The sequence below is a fragment of the Drosophila serrata genome, unplaced genomic scaffold (genome assembly GCF_035046125.1).
Source record: "Drosophila serrata isolate PLE 108 unplaced genomic scaffold, ASM3504612v1 contig_240, whole genome shotgun sequence".
NCBI lineage: Eukaryota > Metazoa > Arthropoda > Insecta > Diptera > Drosophilidae > Drosophila > Drosophila serrata.
This window is the reverse complement of record NW_028257138.1, coordinates 5868619-5886602: the sequence shown is the minus strand read 5'-3', so window position 1 is coordinate 5886602 and position 17984 is coordinate 5868619. Positions and strand designations below refer to the sequence as shown.

The 17984-nt window shown below is 36.3% G+C and overlaps 5 protein-coding genes across 5 annotated transcripts; 4 read left to right on the top strand and 1 right to left on the bottom strand.

Moving 5' to 3' along the window:
• The first annotated feature begins 89 nt into the window (after positions 1-89).
• Positions 90-2085, top strand: SamDC (S-adenosylmethionine decarboxylase). The gene is made up of 7 exons (XM_020951588.2): positions 90-441; positions 756-842; positions 907-1075; positions 1136-1414; positions 1479-1571; positions 1629-1784; positions 1846-2085. The coding sequence occupies exons 1-7, from the start codon at positions 338-340 to the stop codon at positions 1999-2001; spliced, it is 1044 nt and encodes a 347-aa protein (XP_020807247.1). The 5' UTR covers positions 90-337; the 3' UTR covers positions 2002-2085.
• A 260-nt stretch (positions 2086-2345) lies between these two features.
• Positions 2346-3382, top strand: LOC110183369 (myotrophin). Its single transcript, XM_020951631.2, has 4 exons — positions 2346-2564; positions 2628-2738; positions 2991-3074; positions 3137-3382. The coding sequence occupies exons 1-4, from the start codon at positions 2481-2483 to the stop codon at positions 3221-3223; spliced, it is 366 nt and encodes a 121-aa protein (XP_020807290.1). The 5' UTR covers positions 2346-2480; the 3' UTR covers positions 3224-3382.
• A 184-nt stretch (positions 3383-3566) lies between these two features.
• Positions 3567-5115, top strand: Sps2 (Selenophosphate synthetase 2). The gene is made up of 4 exons (XM_020951605.2): positions 3567-3817; positions 3886-4264; positions 4319-4512; positions 4576-5115. The coding sequence occupies exons 1-4, from the start codon at positions 3661-3663 to the stop codon at positions 4959-4961; spliced, it is 1116 nt and encodes a 371-aa protein (XP_020807264.2). The 5' UTR covers positions 3567-3660; the 3' UTR covers positions 4962-5115.
• A 306-nt stretch (positions 5116-5421) lies between these two features.
• On the top strand, positions 5422-8900 carry Frmd5 (FERM domain containing). The gene is made up of 8 exons (XM_020951642.2): positions 5422-5996; positions 6664-6768; positions 6833-6875; positions 6936-7109; positions 7225-7604; positions 7667-7755; positions 7820-8037; positions 8100-8900. The coding sequence occupies exons 1-8, from the start codon at positions 5907-5909 to the stop codon at positions 8738-8740; spliced, it is 1740 nt and encodes a 579-aa protein (XP_020807301.2). The 5' UTR covers positions 5422-5906; the 3' UTR covers positions 8741-8900.
• Positions 8901-9149: 249 nt separating this feature from the next.
• Positions 9150-17211, bottom strand: LOC110183382 (uncharacterized). The gene is made up of 5 exons (XM_020951647.2): positions 16662-17211; positions 15306-15625; positions 14610-14667; positions 9584-9891; positions 9150-9522 (listed from the first exon to the last, which is right to left on the bottom strand). Exons 1-5 carry the CDS (start codon positions 17080-17082, stop codon positions 9343-9345), a joined length of 1287 nt encoding a protein of 428 aa, XP_020807306.2. The 5' UTR covers positions 17083-17211; the 3' UTR covers positions 9150-9342.
• Between the last annotated feature and the right edge of the window lie 773 nt (positions 17212-17984).

Sequence of the window (17984 nt, the reverse complement as noted above, 5' to 3'; positions counted from 1 at the left end):
TTTTTCAGAGTATTAAGCGGAATAATTTAAGGGCAATGGTTCCTTACCAAGTAGGGCTTTTGTCACAGTGCAATTACGATTTTCCCTTCAATTTGTCATCGATAGGCGGCTACTCCATCGATAGTGCCATCGTTGGTTTTACATCACCAAACACATCTGCGTTATCAGCTCAGCTACATCTGTTATTTATTTCACAGCAGCTTATTGGAATCGTTTAAAACAGCGTGACAACGAACAATTGCTGGTTTACCTTTGAACCTGAGGCGACGTCGGGGAGTAATTTTATCTCTACATAAAGCTACTTTTGTCCATCTGTTATTTTGACGAAAACGCAGGAATGCTGGAAAACGGAGAACATTTCTTCGAAGGGGTTGAAAAACTTCTTGAAATTTGGTTTGAGGAGAGCCCCAACAACGACAATGACCTGCGGAACATAAGCAGGTGAGTTTGTGAAATGCGGCACTTTGTAATAATTGTGCATTTGTGGCCTCAAACAGAGAGGGTGCACTGACAGCCCTGAACAAAAGTTCTTTCACACAACAAAAAAAACTTTGGAAGTAGGCAAAAAAAAAAATATTTCTGTGCGCTTATCTCTCGCCAGACACGTGTTACTACCAAATAATGTCAACTAAGTTGATCTTTGAATCAAACTGATTATTTGGGCATGACCTTCCCTATTGGTTCAGCCAAGAATCTCTAACTAGTAGAAGGTTGCTAGTCACATTTCGAACGTACCTAAATTTTACTCCTTTCAGATCTGATTGGGAAAAAGTGCTTGGCAATGTCAACTGTGAAATAATAAGCACTTCCAAGAACGATACCATAGATGCCTTTGTTTTAAGGTAATATATTGGATATTTACTTTAATCTTGTAACTAAACTTGTAACTAAAAACATTTAAAACAGTGAGAGCAGCATGTTTGTTTCGAAGCGAAGGTGGATTTTAAAAACATGTGGCACCACAACTCCCCTGAAATGCCTGAGCCTGTTACTCCAACTAGCTAGTGAAAATGGTTTCGATGTGGTTGCTGACTTATTCTACTCTCGGAAGAATTTTACTAGGCCTGAAGTACAGGTAAAGTCGATGTACAAGATGATAACACTATTTTGTAATACAACTTGGTTAACTTTTTAGATAACTCCGCATCAGGGCTTTACAGAGGAAGTCACTTATCTGGATTCAATTTTTCCGAACGGAAGATCATATTGTTTGGGCTCTATGAACTTGGAATGTTGGTACCTCTATACTTTTAGTCGCTCGGATGTTAAGTCCTCTTCCAAGCAAATTGTTGACGAAAAAGATGTGGACTCTGAGCCCGATCAGACAATTGAGATACTTATGCAGGATTTAGATCCGGAGACTATGTCCATCTTTTACAAGAATAAATTTGCGAGTGCCAAAGAAGCTACTAAGGTATACACTTTCAGGTATTGTCTAAATATAAATTCACTTATTTAAGCTTTCGTTTTTCTTGTAGGAATCTGGTATAGATACAATCTTGCCGAGCATGCATATAGACGATTTTCTATTTGATCCTTGCGGATATTCTATGAATGGAATAAATGATAAGGTATTATTTTACATATTCCAATAGATAATTTAATCTAATTTAATATCCTTTCGACAGGGAGAATACATGACGATCCACATTACTCCCGAGAATCAGTTCTCTTACGTGAGCTTTGAAACGAATGTTGCTTTGAGTAATTACAGGAAACTAATTAATCAAGTGATAAACACGTTCAAGCCCGGTAAATTTATAGTGACTATTTTTGCAAATAAGGTAGGTTTCTCAATTATTCTTTGTCTTTATTTGTTTTAACACTTTTTTGTTACTTAAATAGTGCTCTCTGGCGTACGAAACAATGAAAGAGTTGGAAGTGGAATATTCAAAGGGATCCCATTGGAAGAGAACCGATATGCAATGCTGCAATTTTCCATCTTACAACTTACTTTTTGCACAATATTCGCATAATGAAAAAGTTTGTGATAATTTATGAAATTCCAATTTTAAATGATTGTTTAATGTATGTGTAATAGTTCATTTGTTATTAGTTAACGAATACAAGTCGAATACAAGAAAAGCAAATCTTTTATACTATCACATATTGCAATAATTTCCAGTAATACGAACGAAATTCAAGCCTAAAACTGCTAGTTCGGTATTTTAATTTCCTATTTTTATTATTATTTTTAACTATGATTGCATAACCTTTGACTACGGTAAGCCGAAGTTATAGAAACTAGCTGTTTGAAATTTGATTAGGAAGCCGCAATTTAAATCGTTCATAACTAACCCAAAAATGCATTAATTTTAATTCATCTAATTTTTAAAAATCCCAAGCGTTTGAGGAAAGTACTAAAAAATACCGGTTAACTGGTTTTTTTGAACACTACAAATCCGGGTAGAATTAATCGCACACCAAAAGGTCCATCACTAGCTGTATTTGACAAATCAAGCCATAAAGAAAAGGAAAAAATGAGTGCGACAACGAATGAAAACATCATTTGGACCATAAAAAACGGAGAAATTGACGCTGTACAAGCTGCCTTCCAAAACAATGTGTGTGTTTTTTATTGCAACAAATTATTTGATATAATTTCATAAATATACACCTGTATGTAGGCACAAAATGTAAATGAGGAAATTAAGGGACGGTACCCAGTCCACTATGCAGCGGATTTTGGACAACTTAATGTGCTTGAATTTCTAATTAATATAGGAGCTGAAGTTGATGTAAGTAATTTAATGTAAGCGAAGAATTAAACACAGAACAATTTACCATTCGCTGTTTACATATTTGCGTTCGTACGTAGGCACATACAAAGCTTTCGCATATATACAAAGATACATCCATATGTACATCTGTTTAGTCATACCCAAAAGCAGTTGTCAGTGCAACAACAATTGCCGGCTTTCTCATTTATAAGATAAGGAATGTACGGCAATTAAATATATTCTTTTTGTTCTGGAATATTTTCAATGCAGAGAAAAGACAAGCATGGTATTACACCAATTCTGGCTGCCATTTGGGAAGGACATACGAGCTGTGTGGAATTTCTTCTGAAAAAGGTTTGAAAAATCACTTTACAATAAAATTATATGTTACAAATCAATTGACTTGTGTGTTGCAGGGAGCAAGCAAGAGCGGCTCTACTCCAGATGGCCAAAGCTACCTCGAGGCGGCGGAAAAGGACGAAATTAAGAAACTACTTGCATAAATTGTAGAATTGTAATTAAGATACAAACCATTAGTTTCAGTATCAAATTCATTTTTAAAACAGTCATGTATAGCTTTTAAAATTGATCGCAATATTTATTTCAATGCTTATGACATATTAATTTTTTCATAGAAATATATAAAAGTATATAAAAACAAATGTACCATCTGTTATACTTTACCACCACTAGGTTTGATCGATAGGAACGAGATATCGATAAAATTTTTGAAATCACGTAAAACTATTTTATTATTGAATAATAAAGTAGTTATGCTATCATAATTAACGTTTTCTTAATTTTCAAAGAATTGGTAAAACTCTGGTCTCTTGTATTACAAAATTTGATCGTTGAATTTATCGATAAGCTTATTATAACTATTCTACCATCCCTAGTTCAGACCACGAGCAGACCGTACAAAAATAATAAAATATAAAATATGTTTCGACCTGAGGAGCATGGGCTAGAGCCCGATTTTCAATTAACTAAATTCACAACGCACACCGGATGAAGTTGTAAAATCCCCCAAAAAGAACTGGAAAAGTATCTTAGGGGAACGGAAATAGCGAATAAAAACAACGATGGATACCATATCGGTGAGAAATGATAATAAATATTAATAGTTATCATTGTTAGTTAAACTATGTAATATATCCTCTTGTAGGCTCTGGAATGGACTGTGCAGTTATACCACTAAATCAGCATAAAGAATTACTACTTGTTCAAACCGTGGATTTCTTTTATCCCATGGTAAACGACCCGGAAATTTTGGGTCGCATTGCTCTAGCCAATGTTTTGAGCGATGTGTTTGCCGTTGGTGTGACGGACTTTGACTCAGTGGAAATGATCCTTAGCACATCGACAAGCTTTACGGACACTGAACGAGACGTAGTCATTTCACTAATCATGAAGGGTTTCCAGGACTCCTTGAAAAGCAATGGCTATAGAAACACTCCATTGATTATCAGACAACTGAAGATCAACCCCTGGTGTATTGTGGGTGGCATTGCGACGTCTGTCTGCAAAAATAGGGAAATAATTTTGTAAGTATAACTAAGCAAATCCTTTATAAAGCAATAATTTTATTCCCCCTCAAGACCCTCCAATGCTCAACCTGGCGATGTTTTGGTACTTACAAAGCCCCTAGGCGGTCAGATGGCAATGGATGCTCATCTCTGGCAATTAAATAAAACGGAGAAATACAAAACCCTCATGTCCGAGTTCAATGACGACGATATCAAGGAAACGTTTGAAATAGCAGTTAAATCAATGACATATTTAAACAAAAATGGTGATTAAGTTTATAACTATAATATGTCAATTGTAATATTAATTATTATATTTCTTTGTTCAGCCGCCCTGCTGATGCACAAATATCAGGCTCATTGTGCCACCGATGTCACTGGTTTCGGTTTATTGGGTCACGCCAAAAATCTAGCAGAATATCAAAAGGAAAAGGTTTTGTTCAAAGTTGAGAAGTTGCCGATTATCAAAAATGTCTTGAAATTCAGTTCCTTGATTGGCCAAAGTACAAAGTTTCGTTCTGGGCGATCAGTTGAAACGTCTGGCGGCCTATTGATGTGCCTTTCTCCCGATTCTGCCGACCAATTTTGCCAGGAGTTTGATCAAGTCACCAAAGGAGCTCAAAAGTGCTTTAAAATTGGTTACGTAGTGCAAGCTGAAAATGAGTCCGATGCTGTTTTATGTGATAATGTCGATTATATTGAAGTCACCCTTTAGTCGAATGGAAAAAAAATGAAATGGAAATGAAAATGGAATAATTGATTATTCAGCTTATGATGAATATTTCATAAAGGTTTTTAAGCTTGGAAATATTCTGATCTTTATTGTACATACAAGTGTGTAATAAATATGATGATTAATTAATCCAAAACCTTGTTTTTACCTGAGAATCGGTTTTTTTATCTGGAGTTTAAATTGACTAATCAATTTAATAACAAACAAATTTAAAATGACATTTTGTAATAGGTAAGTAATCAATTTTCAAAGTTTGTTGACGATTTTAACAAGAAGTGAAGCTAACCTGAAGAAGACCTTACAAAATTTTTCAAGTTCATTTCCTTCTCTGCTTTGTAAGCATCTGACTAAAATTATAATAACCTGCATGGGTATAATTATAGAAATTGTATAAAAAGCCTAGACAGGAAAAGTTAACTGATTATTTAAAAGTTCATCGCAGAAGATTTATCGATAAACTATAGAAACATGAAATTCATTATACTGTGATTGCTCAATAGCACTGTAAACAGCAATTTATATTATTAATTCATATAAAAACATAGTAGATTAAATGCACCTCTCCTGGTCATGTTCCAGTACATTGTCCCCTTGATAATACCAATAGGCACATCTGTATAAACACATGTTTACAGCTCCGATGAATGTTGCATTTGTCCTTTTTTGGTACATTATATTGTTGGTCCTCGTCGCCTTTTCATGAAAAAAACACCCCTAACGGGAACAAGCCAAAGGACGGCAAAGGACACACTGGCGTTGCCGAACTATTTATGAATACAAAAAGTAAAACTAATAAAATGTTAAGCAGCCAGCGATTGCTTTAGCAACGAACAATCAAAATCCGCCCACTTCTGTGTCTTTTGTGCCAAAGTGAAACAAGAACGATTTTTTAAAGTGCAAAAAGTTCATTCTATTCCAATCAACAAAATGTTCAGGAGCAAAAATGAAGGCAATATTGTGTACAAATGCACAGTGCGTCTGTTGGATGATTCCGATGTCCTAGAATGTGAATTTCAGGTTTGTTATTCCCATAAACTTGAATTTTTTACAAAACATCGAATTCATTTGGATAAATTATATACATACATATATGCATCTTGAGGACTACTCATCCCTTTCGCCCCTGTAATCGGCAATCTGGTTTTACTATTCGTTAATTTATACTTTTAAATAAATACATATAAGCAGGATCAAAGAAAACACTGAAAAGTTGAATAATAATTGCAGAAGTTCTTCTTCTCAATTTTCAATAATGTTTCGTCCTGAATAAATCTATAAAAACCAGTTGGCTTGGCTAGTGTTTTATGTTTTATTTATTTTTACTTCTTAGAATCTGACCATCTGCAGGAAGGACCTTAGGTGGGGTGGTTAACGCCCTTTCCGCAAACCGGCAAAAGTGTGTGACACTCATCTGTTATTATTATGTTTCACGTTTTATAAGTTTAAATATATTTTAAGTAACAGTTTATAATTTATGTATTTTATAAATATGAGTTCAAGTGTTCTTGAGTTACTTTATTTAAATAAAATGTTAAGGATATTATTACTACAAACCATGTTTTTGTTTTTATTTAAAAAACTAACAACACGGAAGATTTCTGTGGATTTTGAGGTTTTGTTTCCAAAAATATAGATCGATAGATAAATAAATTTTTATCCAGATATTTTAACAATGTTTTCACAGCCGTTCCATAAAGGCATTTACCTCTTAGAGTATTTGTGTGGTGAATTGGAAATAAAAGAAAAGGATTACTTTGGCTTGCGATATGTGGATGCCTCAAAGCAGAGAGTAAGTTAAGTATTTATATAATATATATTTAATTAATAACATAAAATTTGTTATTTTTCAAAAGCATTGGCTGGACTTGTCCAAATCCATAATAAAGCAATGTAAGGGTAAGTATCATATAGGCCACCTTTATCCCGATTTATTTCTATAATGATTTACTTTCACAGAAATGGATCCCTTGCTTTTTTCACTAAGAGTAAAGTTCTATCCCGCGGATCCATTTCGGTTGACTGGAAATGCAAGGATTATGTTGTACCAGCAATTGAAGAGGGATCTCCGTCATGGTCGCTTGTATTGCTCTTTGGGCGAGGCGGCTGCCTTGGGGGCCTTGATAGTCCAAGGTAAAGTATATGTAGATCCTTGTCCAGGACTCTGAAAACAGAAAATATACATAAACATTACTATAGTCGTTAATATTGCTTAAAATCCTTCTAATATGTACAATTTTAATTGCAGAAGAGCTTGGAGATTACAATGAAGATGTTCATATAGGAGCTTATGTATCTTCCATAGAATTAGCCCTACGTCAGACCGAGTATCTGGAGAAAAAGATAATCGAGCTGCATAAAAAGCGCGAGCCTGGCCAGGATCTATCTCTAGCTATGGACGAGTTCTTGGGCATAGCTCGCGGTCTGGAGACCTACGGCATTGACCCCCATCCGGTGAAGGATCACCGGGGATCACAGCAATATATCGGCATAAATAACTCGGGTATTAGCACGTTCGTAACCGGCAAGCGATCTCAACATTTTCGGTGGAATGAAATACATAAAATCAACTTTGAAGGCAAAATGTTTATAGCCCATCTTAGTTATACAGATGCCAGTCGAGAGCCTGTAAGTTCTTTTTTACAGTATTTAATTAAAAATGTACTCAATTTAAATGCAAAATTCTTTAGAAAAAGCACACTGTGGGTTTTAAGTGCCCGACCGGAGCTGCGTGCCGCTATTTGTGGAGATGTGCCATCGAACAAATGCTGTTCTTCACGTAAGATAACAATAAAATAATTGATTAATTATTTTTAAAAATATTTATATGGGAATGTATTTAGGTTACCCAATAGCCAAAGTGCGGCTGTCATTTCTGGAGGCGGCTTCTTCTCCTGGGGCACAAAATTCCGATACACTGGAAGAACTGAGCGTGAAATTCTGACTGAAAACATTAATGCACTGCGAGAACAAAAGATCAACAACTCGAATTCAAGCAAGCGAAAGGCGAGCAGTGTGCCAGCCACGCCCTCCAGTCCACAAGGCGATTTAGCCCAGATCCGTAGGTTTCTCACCGATAACTTAACACTTTTTTGTATAACTAAAAGATTTCTTCTCTCATAGGGTATAGCAGCTTACCGAGATCCACGATGTCGGAGCCTCTGGGCTATGGCATGCCCAATGGTGCCCATTGCTATGGCCAGGATCACGGGATGGGCGAGATAAATGGTGGCATTCAGATATCCAGCCTGGAGCCGGTCTGCGAGGAGGCTCGGCTGCGATCGTCGAACCTCGATGGGATCAACCTTTTGGCCACTCAAATCGGCGGGTATACGTATCGCGACTCCGTTGAGCACTCGTCTACGGAGAGCGGACTGACCGTGAATGGTGGATACGATCATCCGCGGAAGCATAACGACGCTAAGCAGCAGCATCATGGCAGCTACTCCTCGAATCTGTATTATGGACAGTCCGCCGGTGCTGCCGGGTTGAACTCGAGTGCGCCGGGTGATAATTTTTTGCATGCGGATCAATCGCTGCGAAAGATAAAAAAGTTCCGCAAATTCCATCTGCTGGCCGCCTTCGTCCCGTCCGTCATCTTTGTGGCCTTCGCAATGGCCGGAACGGCTGTGTTCATCATGGAGTCCGAGTCGGAGGCCTTCGAGCAGCTGCGCAACTCCCCGGAGATGCTCTGCCTGCGCTACCAATACTATCAGCCTTTAAAGGACTTTGTTCTGGACAAGTTGGGCGGTCGGAGAAAGTGAGAGAGAAGGGATTAAAGGATGCTTTTTTTAATGGATACGTAGCATCACTAGCAACTGTACCGGCGGCGGGTGTTTTAATATATATATGTACTTAAGTAAATCCTTTATTATAATGCTAAAATGATTCCATATATTAAAAAAGAAAAGCCTGAAATTTAAATTTTTACACACATCATTAATTCGTTCTGATTGGGTAATGGAGAAAGTAGCAAAATTGCAGGATTATAACGAAACTCACAAACTTGCTGACGAGCTAAGCTATGATATAAGTGCGGACCAAGATGTATTATCTAGGAGTAACGGAGTGAGGCTCCAGGACATATGAATAGTATTCTTTAATATAAAAATAATCCTTGTAAGCAATAATAATTCATATAAGTAATTTACTTTCCCGCCAAAACCAAAGGGCCTTCAAAAAACAGTTCTTTTATTTGTCGATATTGTTGTTTTCTTTTTAAATCAATCTTATTTGTAGCTTTAATTAAGTAAAGTGTTTTATTAAATAAATAAATGTGACTATTCTTTTTATAGTGACGATGCATTATCATCAAATGAATGTACATAAATCTCTATATATCTCTAAACGAAGCTGTGTGAGCTTACTAAAGAACCATGTCGGCCTGCAGTCCCAAGGATTCCGAGTGCTTTTTGGCCTTCATCCTGAGGTCTGCTATGCTCGAGCTCTTGCTGTGAGCAGCGGCAAAGGCGGCCAGATTTATAGAGTATTGTGGCACAGAAAAGAGCCCGGCTGGCACCGTTCCATTGGTTATCGCCGCCGCATACTGCAACATTTTTAAGGAACATAGATTTACTTTCTATTTATTTATTTTTACTGCGATTTACCTGATGAGCTGCCACGGATATAATCGCTGGATCGAAAGCTGAAAAGGCGGCCGCTGCTGCCACTGTGCTGGAAAACTGCTTTACAGCTGAACGCGATATCGCTGGAGTGCTGTGCGACGATGCATCCACGTTAGAGGCCTTTCCGGTTGTCGCACTACCAGATCCTTGCGAGCTTGCATTCGTGGCAATTGTGGGATGCTGTGACGGAACTGATGAGCTACGGAGTGCGGCCAGGCTGACGTAAGGCGCAACGCGACAGGGCTCCAAGGGAGTTGCAATGGGAGGACTACGGCTGCCCACCAAAAAGCCTTAAAAATATAGTAATTTACACTTGTGAATACATAGATGGCAACTATACATTCTTAACGTAATGTTTAATGCTTTAATGCCGTAAGCACACAAAAAAATTCATTCGCGTAAATTTAACAACCGACTTAACGAAAACAGTATTTATTCTTTTTTTTTGGCTTTTATTATACTCTTTCAAGGTATTAGAAAACAAGTTTTAGAAAATAATTATAACTTTTACAGTATTTAACACAATTATATCTAGTTTGATTCTAAGCTATCTTTTATTATTATAGAATTCCTATTTTAGTTTTATCGGAAAACTATAAAATATAACTGCCAGAGAAACTGTTGTTAAATGTAGAGGATCAATAAATATCTTTAACAGTAAGTTATTAGAAGAGTAAGAAACTATGATCAGTAAGTATCTATGAGCAGTAAGTAACTCTGAACAGTAAGTATGTATGATCAGTTACTAACTTTGAACACTAATAAACAATGACTTGCAACTTTTGTAACACAACACATTTCTGAGACGTGGTCAGCAGCAGTCACTTCGTTCCGGGGATGTCTGAACCAGTTGGGAATCATATGATATGATGATTAACTATAAACAGTAAGTATCTCTGATCAGTAAGTAGCTCTAAACACTAAGTATCTATGACCTGTAAGTACCTTTGGTCAATGAGTAACTATGAGCAGTTATTCAGTATGATCAGCCTTAAACTATGACCAGTAAGTAACTATGAGCTGTTATTAACTATGATCGGTGAGTATCTATGAGCAGCAAGTAACTCTGAACAGTAAGTATGTATGATCAGTTACTAACTTTGAACACTAATAAACAATGACTTGCAACTTTTGTAACACAACACATTTCTGAGACGTGGTCAGCAGCAGTCACTTCGTTCCGGGGATGTCTGAACCAGTTGGGAATCATATGATATGATGATTAACTATAAACAGTAAGTATCTCTGATCAGTAAGTAGCTCTAAACACTAAGTATCTATGACCTGTAAGTACCTTTGGTCAATGAGTAACTATGAGCAGTTATTCAGTATGATCAGCCTTAAACTATGACCAGTAAGTAACTATGAGCTGTTATTAACTATGATCGGTGAGTATCTATGAGCAGCAAGTAACTCTGAACAGTAAGTATGTATGATCAGTTACTAACTTTGAACACTAATAAACAATGACTTGCAACTTTTGTAACACAACACATTTCTGAGACGTGGTCAGCAGCAGTCACTTCGTTCCGGGGATGTCTGAACCAGTTGGGAATCATATGATATGATGATTAACTATAAACAGTAAGTATCTCTGATCAGTAAGTAGCTCTAAACACTAAGTATCTATGACCTGTAAGTACCTTTGGTCAATGAGTAACTATGAGCAGTTATTCAGTATGATCAGCCTTAAACTATGACCAGTAAGTAACTATGAGCTGTTATTAACTATGATCGGTGAGTATCTATGAGCAGCAAGTAACTCTGAACAGTAAGTATGTATGATCAGTTACTAACTTTGAACACTAATAAACAATGACTTGCAACTTTTGTAACACAACACATTTCTGAGACGTGGTCAGCAGCAGTCACTTCGTTCCGGGGATGTCTGAACCAGTTGGGAATCATATGATATGATGATTAACTATAAACAGTAAGTATCTCTGATCAGTAAGTAGCTCTAAACACTAAGTATCTATGACCTGTAAGTACCTTTGGTCAATGAGTAACTATGAGCAGTTATTCAGTATGATCAGCCTTAAACTATGACCAGTAAGTAACTATGAGCTGTTATTAATTATGATCGGTGAGTATCTATGAGCAGCAAGTAACTCTGAACAGTAAGTATGTATGATCAGTTACTAACTTTGAACACTAATAAACAATGACTTGCAACTTTTGTAACACAACACATATCTGAGACGTGGCCGGCAGCAGTCACTTCGTTCCGGGGATGTCTGAACCAGTTGGGAATCATATGATATGATGATTAACTATGAACAGTAAGTATCTCTGATCAGTAAGTGGCTCTAAACACTAAGTATCTATGACCTGTAAGTAATTTTGGTCAGTGAGTAACTATGAGCAGTTATTTAGTATGATCAGCATTTAACTATGACCAGTAAGTAACTATGAGCTGTTATTAACTATGATCGGTGAGTATCAATGAGCAGGAAGTAACTCTGAACAGTAAGTATGTATAATCATTTACTAGCTTTAAACACAAATAAACAATGACTTGCAACTTTTGTAACAACACATTTCTGAGACTTGGGCAGCAGCAGTCACTTCGTTCCGGGGATGTTAAAACCAGTTGGGAATCATATGCACACATGTGAGAGACTTGTTTTGGAACAAATTTAAGAGCAAGCTAATTGAAAGAAACTATGGAATTATTCTTCTATATCATTTTACTAGTATATAAGTCGGAGCATGGCAAATCGGTGGACTATTTATATACATATATGTATATAGCTGCCATAGGAACGATCGGAAAATTTTAAGAAAAAAATCCATAACTTATCCAGTTTTTAACAGATTTTCATCAAATTTGATATATAGATATTAAATATTAATTTAAAATAATGTGTAAAATTTTATGAAAATCAGACTACTATATTATATAGCTGCCATACAAACGATCGTTAAAAATAAAGGAAAATGTAAAAGTGAAACTGTAAATATAAAATTTTTAAGTGAATGAAATGAAAGCCGACATTACTTTATTGTTTTTTAACATAAATATATATATAATTTATATTGTATTAATTCCTAGTGATCGAATTTCCGTCTGCAAGGGTATACAAACTTCGGCGTATCAAAGTTTTCTTCCTATTTTCTATTTTTTTTTTTTAATTTAAAAAATTTTACATCGTTAAAATTGTGAAAATGTAACAAAAAATTGAATTTTCTAAATTTTAAAACGTTGAATGCAGAATGTATAAACATTCTAAAAACTAGCACAGAAAATTTTTCCAAATTAAAATTAATGCTTTTTTGGCATAGTTGTGAGATTTTTTAACTTTGATTTGTCGACGAAATTGTCATATAAAAATATTGATTAAAAAATACGAATATTTTAAGCTTAGTTTTGAGCGATTCTCGATTTGACTCTATAATTCAATTGCAAGTGCAAGGGCATTTTTTAACCGACGCCATAAGTCGAGATTTGGAAACTGGCCAAACTCAAACAAATGTGTTAAAATTTGTTTAGGAAAGCAATTTAAAAAATCGTTTGATTGAATTAAAAATCTTAAGTTCACTTTTAAATTTAAGAAATAATAGGAATATTCTTTACCATAAAGTACGAATTACAAAATAAACATTATTTATTTAATTTAAAGATCAATTAATGCAGCAGTATGCCCCATGAATCCGTAAAATTACCCTGGTGCAAACAAATATGTATTATGCATGTACTTAAACTCCGCATACTTTCTAGATTGGCAAATCGTTTTAAGATTCATTCAGTGACAAGTAATTGAATTTATTTTGTAATTTATTGCTCAAAATACGCCCCGGACACGGAGGCTGCGTCATTCAACCACAGGGACGTGTTACTCCTGGAAGGAAGCTCACATACAAATGGGTCTCCTGGGACCGGGGGCCAGGTTAACGTCTTGTTTATGGGTGGTTCACCGGCGAAAAAAGAGCCTGAGAATTGATATGAACCCATAAAACGCTGCCCATTCGTAGTCCGCTGTCTGTTGTGCTTTTTTATGCCAAATTTCAATTTGATTACATTTCACGAAACTTTTTTTTATGCCTGTTATGTCCGGTCCCCGGTATTGAAATATGGCACCATTAGGCTGGGAAATTTGATAAATGTGATTAAATCTTTTAATCCAATTACGTAACGCCTCCAAAGGTCCTTAAGCTGAAGTTGTTTTCGACTGTTTAGTAACTAAACAGTACATTAAGCGGAAGCTTTTATCAATTTATTGAAACAATTAACTGGGCTTGAAATGTACTTTACAATATAAAAAATAATAATAAAGGCTACAAATTCAAACTAAAAATTTCATTCAATCAAAGTAAGGACTTAAAGTCCTCAGCGTTACATTTTAAATAAACATAAATAGAATTTAAAAATATTTGTCGTGCATTAGCTCATCCGTAAAACCTTGCAATTTATTCAGTTTTGTTTGCTTTCCGAATTATAATCAATTCTCACAATCACATCTGCTCAGATTCAAATCCCTTTGGCAATATACATAATAAAAATGTTCTTTTTTTAGCGCCAGCGCAACAGAAACACAAATCATTGCTAACTTCATCAAATTAAATATTCGAGCAATAAAATGGAGAATACAAAATGCTATTGAGTGAGCTTGGGAGTTGATGAATGGGATAAAGTCCTTGGAAACGAGGGTTGAAAGGCCGAGAGCCGGTTGAATTAATGAAGAGACATTTAAATGACTTTGAAACCCGTAACATATTGGCGCTCGTCGTCGAGTTGATAAGCCAGAAAGTGAACAGAATTCCGGAATGTAAATGGTCTTGGCTGATTTTTGTGTACTTAACTAATTGCAATTTACACTTTAATTAAGCTTAATTGGCGCCAAAACTTGGCTAGCTTGGGTGGGCGCTGGGTTGGTGATGATGATGAGGACAGCTTAATAAAGCTTAGAGCTTAGTATCAATTTTTTTTATATTTTGGTTACCTTATCCATAGGGTTTTAATTTGCTATTGTAAAATATTGTATAAATATTGTATTGTATTGCTCACCTTTGTGCATTTGGTTTTCATGCTTTCTACACTTGGCTCTTCTATTTTGAAACCAAACCTGAAAGAATATTGGTAAAGGATTATTTGATTTATCTTTAAAGTCCTTTTTAACATGAAATTCCAAATTACTCTGTTACATTTTGTTTTATATTCATAAAGTGACATTCTGTGACACTTCTGTACATGTTAAGGAATAATCCATAAACTTTAAGATTCGTATTTCACATTAATTACACTTGGGATGCATTTGGAAGTAGAGAAGGCTCGCTCCACGCTCCACGCTCCACAACAGGCTAAGCAATTTATTACAGGCCATAAAAACAGTGACACTGGTGCTGTAAGTACATATTTCATGACCACATAGTGTCTATTGCTGGCACCCTGATTGAGCATTTAATCTTTAACCGGCGTACCCCCTGATGCTTAAACAATTTTCTACTTGTTTCCTAGACTATCGGGGGTGGGGCGTAAACCACTTAACACCCCATATATTTTTCACAGCGACGGTGGTTGAAAAATCAAAGCCATGCTTTCAGAAAACTTGGAACCCGGAAGAATCTTTTGGGGAGACAATGTCCTGTTGTCATTAGTACAAGTGTAATGAATATCAATTGAAAATCAATTTGTGCCCGCTCGCCCTCATTGTCATGTCGGAATGTTCGAGTAGATTTATGACCGGTCCACTCAAATAATTACCTGCACTCTGGCCTCGCTGAGGCCCAATCTCTGACTCAGTTCCTCGCGCATGAAGGCATCGGGGTAGTGCGTCTCCTCGAACAGCCGCTCCAGTTCGTTGAGCTGGTCCAGCGTGAAGTTGGTCCGGGATCGCCTCTGCTTGGGGTTCACCACCGAGGATGAGTCCAAGTGCTCGCAGTGCTCTCGGAGTCTTGTCGCGAGCTCCGGGGAGCAGCTCCTCTTTTCTGACAACTCTGGTTTATCGGGTGCCAACTTTGGCGTGTTGCTGTCATCCGTGGACTCTATTACATTCGTCGCTATTATCGCTGAAATTTTTGATTCTGAAATATCGGAGACTAGATTGAAATTAGCTTAAAATAATAATATCGCACAGACGGACCTAATTAGATCGATTCGAGCTTGACCAGTAATAACTCCTATATATTTATGGGCAAATCTCAGTTAAAAACCAGAAAGAAACGTAACTTCGGGATGCCGAAGGTTATAAACCCGTGCAGTTCGAAATTGAATTATGAGTTCAAATCGGAAATCGGCCAAAACTTAGCTTAAAATATTAGAATACTTTGAATCGATATTTGTCGATATTTTAAAATGACAATTTTTGTAGTCAGCCAAAAAAGCCTTAATTTTCATTCGATAAGCTTTTCTGTGCTAGTTTTTAGGTTATTAAATCTGCATACTCAGTTTAAAACCAAAAAAAAAGTCAACATTTTTGACAATTTTGACGCTGTAAACCCTTTTCTTTTTTTGAAAACATTTAATATTTTTGAAAAAAATATTTTTCTGTCCGAGATAGCATGAAAAATTAGGCTGTTGATGCTGATTAAGAATATATATATTTTGTCTGAAATGACTCCTTCACTGCTTTGAAAGCTTCTGACTAAAATTATAATAGATATAAGTATTAATTTATGCACTTATTTTTATATGAAAATCGAAGTTTAAAAATCTCATAACTCATAATTCGGAAAGCTTTCCTATGTTAGTTTTTATGAGGCTAACAAATCTGCATACTTAGAGTTAAACCTAAAAACCTAGCAAATGTTTTATATTTTTCACGGTTTCTGGTATCCATTGATTTATATTGATTTTGCTGTCCGCAACTGGTAATATAATAAAATCTATAATAATTTGAATTTAAAATTTGGCGTAGAAACATAACATAATAAAACATAAACATAATGGAAATAGTATTAAACAAGAAAAAGAGAGTTTCTATCTTTCCTTTTTATTCCAACTATAGAGTATAGACATTCGAAAACTTCGATTCTATTAGAAAAAACTTTGAAGCTTAATTTATATTTTATTTTCGACAGGTCTGGCTAAGTATACAAAACCTTAATTCTCTTAAGTTACCTTCCGGCGGCGATTCCACTTCCAAATCATCTGATATTAGCCAGTTTTTGGGCTTTGGCTCTGTCACTGTCACCGCCACTGTCTTGCGAATTTTGGGACTTGGGCTATATGTTTCCACACTTTCTACCTCTGGGAGGGACTCCTCCGTCGGCGGCTCCGGAATAGATGCGGCGGCGATAATGGTATTGCTCTCGGAGACGGATAAATCTGTGATGTCTATATCCACGGACTCGTCACCACTGGCACAAGTATCGGCATAACTGCCGCCGGAAGTTGAAATGGAATTTATGAATATGGCGTTTTTCACTTCCGTGTGCTTTTTAATTCGCGCGCCCGTCATCGAGTTGAACAAGGCGTGAACACTGTTGTTAGTTAAGTTAAACTCAAAGGATTTTGTTACAAACTGTGCCAACTGCTCCATGCTCTTTTGGTAAATAAATGAATCCCACCGACGTTCTTTATTAATTTATTTTATTATTCTTATTATTATACTATTATTTTTAGAGCGCGTTCGAGCATAAGTTGCTGTAACGAAACTAAGTTGCCGACTATTTTATAGTCAACACCAATGGCATTCGGCGTGCCTAATCACTTCACTTTGGCTCTTTATTGCTGCGCATGTCATTCAAGGCTTATCCAAATCCTTCGATATTCCTTTGATTACTTTCGGTAAGAGAGAGCCCCCAGAAGGGAAAGTCCTTTTTTTCGACAGAGAAATTAAGTGCGAAACCTTCGACGATGGGACCATAAACAAATTTAAATAGTTCAACATATTGACTTTCCTCAATTAAGATTTTTTATAATTCGAGCTTTGCATACTCCTTATACGGATGGCGCACTCTCTCGCTGCGCCGCTGCTACCTTCACAAAATCAACCCCCAAAAGCAGCAGCAGTTGTAAAGTTGAAGTGAAGTCCTGCCTACGGCGGTCCTTTAAATTGCTCTCATTGGTCTACAGTGGCGACGGGAACCCGTAATTCCAAAGTGGTTGCACCGCTGAGAGCGATTCCACCTTACTTTCCTATTATTGGTTATATGGCCATTATAGAATACAATGTATCCATTAGGCGGGCGACGAAACGCATTATAATTTGCCATAAATGATTCAGTTTGTGGGAGGAGTTAGCGTTCTGTGACCAGAGTTACCGATCAAGGGATTTTGGCTTTTATCACTTCATAAATACTTTTAAATTCGTTCGTGTGCCTTATTTTGTATTTACCTCTCCAAAAAAGGAGGAAGTCCTCTTTTTATTGATTTTGGGGGCGGGCGCAGTGCTGCGTAATAAAAGGGTTTAACTTGGCTTATTGCCACGCCTTTAAAATT

Bases quoted from the DNA above. Each gene is read 5' to 3' on its own strand.
- SamDC (XM_020951588.2), top strand. From the start codon at position 338: ATGCTGGAAAACGGAGAACATTTCTTCGAAGGGGTTGAAAAACTTCTT. The intron at 843-906 runs GTAATATATTGG...CATTTAAAACAG, and splicing joins ATAGATGCCTTTGTTTTAAG to TGAGAGCAGCATGTTTGTTT. The intron at 1,415-1,478 runs GTATACACTTTC...TTTTTCTTGTAG, and splicing joins GTGCCAAAGAAGCTACTAAG to GAATCTGGTATAGATACAAT.
- LOC110183369 (XM_020951631.2), top strand. From the start codon at position 2,481: ATGAGTGCGACAACGAATGAAAACATCATTTGGACCATAAAAAACGGA. The intron at 2,565-2,627 runs GTGTGTGTTTTT...ACCTGTATGTAG, and splicing joins AAGCTGCCTTCCAAAACAAT to GCACAAAATGTAAATGAGGA. The intron at 2,739-2,990 runs GTAAGTAATTTA...TTTTCAATGCAG, and splicing joins ATATAGGAGCTGAAGTTGAT to AGAAAAGACAAGCATGGTAT.
- Frmd5 (XM_020951642.2), top strand. From the start codon at position 5,907: ATGTTCAGGAGCAAAAATGAAGGCAATATTGTGTACAAATGCACAGTG. The intron at 7,110-7,224 runs GTAAAGTATATG...TTTTAATTGCAG, and splicing joins GGGGGCCTTGATAGTCCAAG to AAGAGCTTGGAGATTACAAT. The intron at 8,038-8,099 runs GTAGGTTTCTCA...CTTCTCTCATAG, and splicing joins AGGCGATTTAGCCCAGATCC to GGTATAGCAGCTTACCGAGA.
- LOC110183382 (XM_020951647.2), bottom strand. From the start codon at position 17,082: ATGGAGCAGTTGGCACAGTTTGTAACAAAATCCTTTGAGTTTAACTTA. The intron at 15,626-16,661 runs GTAACTTAAGAG...CCGATATTTCAG, and splicing joins AGTGGAATCGCCGCCGGAAG to AATCAAAAATTTCAGCGATA. The intron at 9,523-9,583 runs GTAAATCGCAGT...AAAATGTTGCAG, and splicing joins TATCCGTGGCAGCTCATCAG to TATGCGGCGGCGATAACCAA.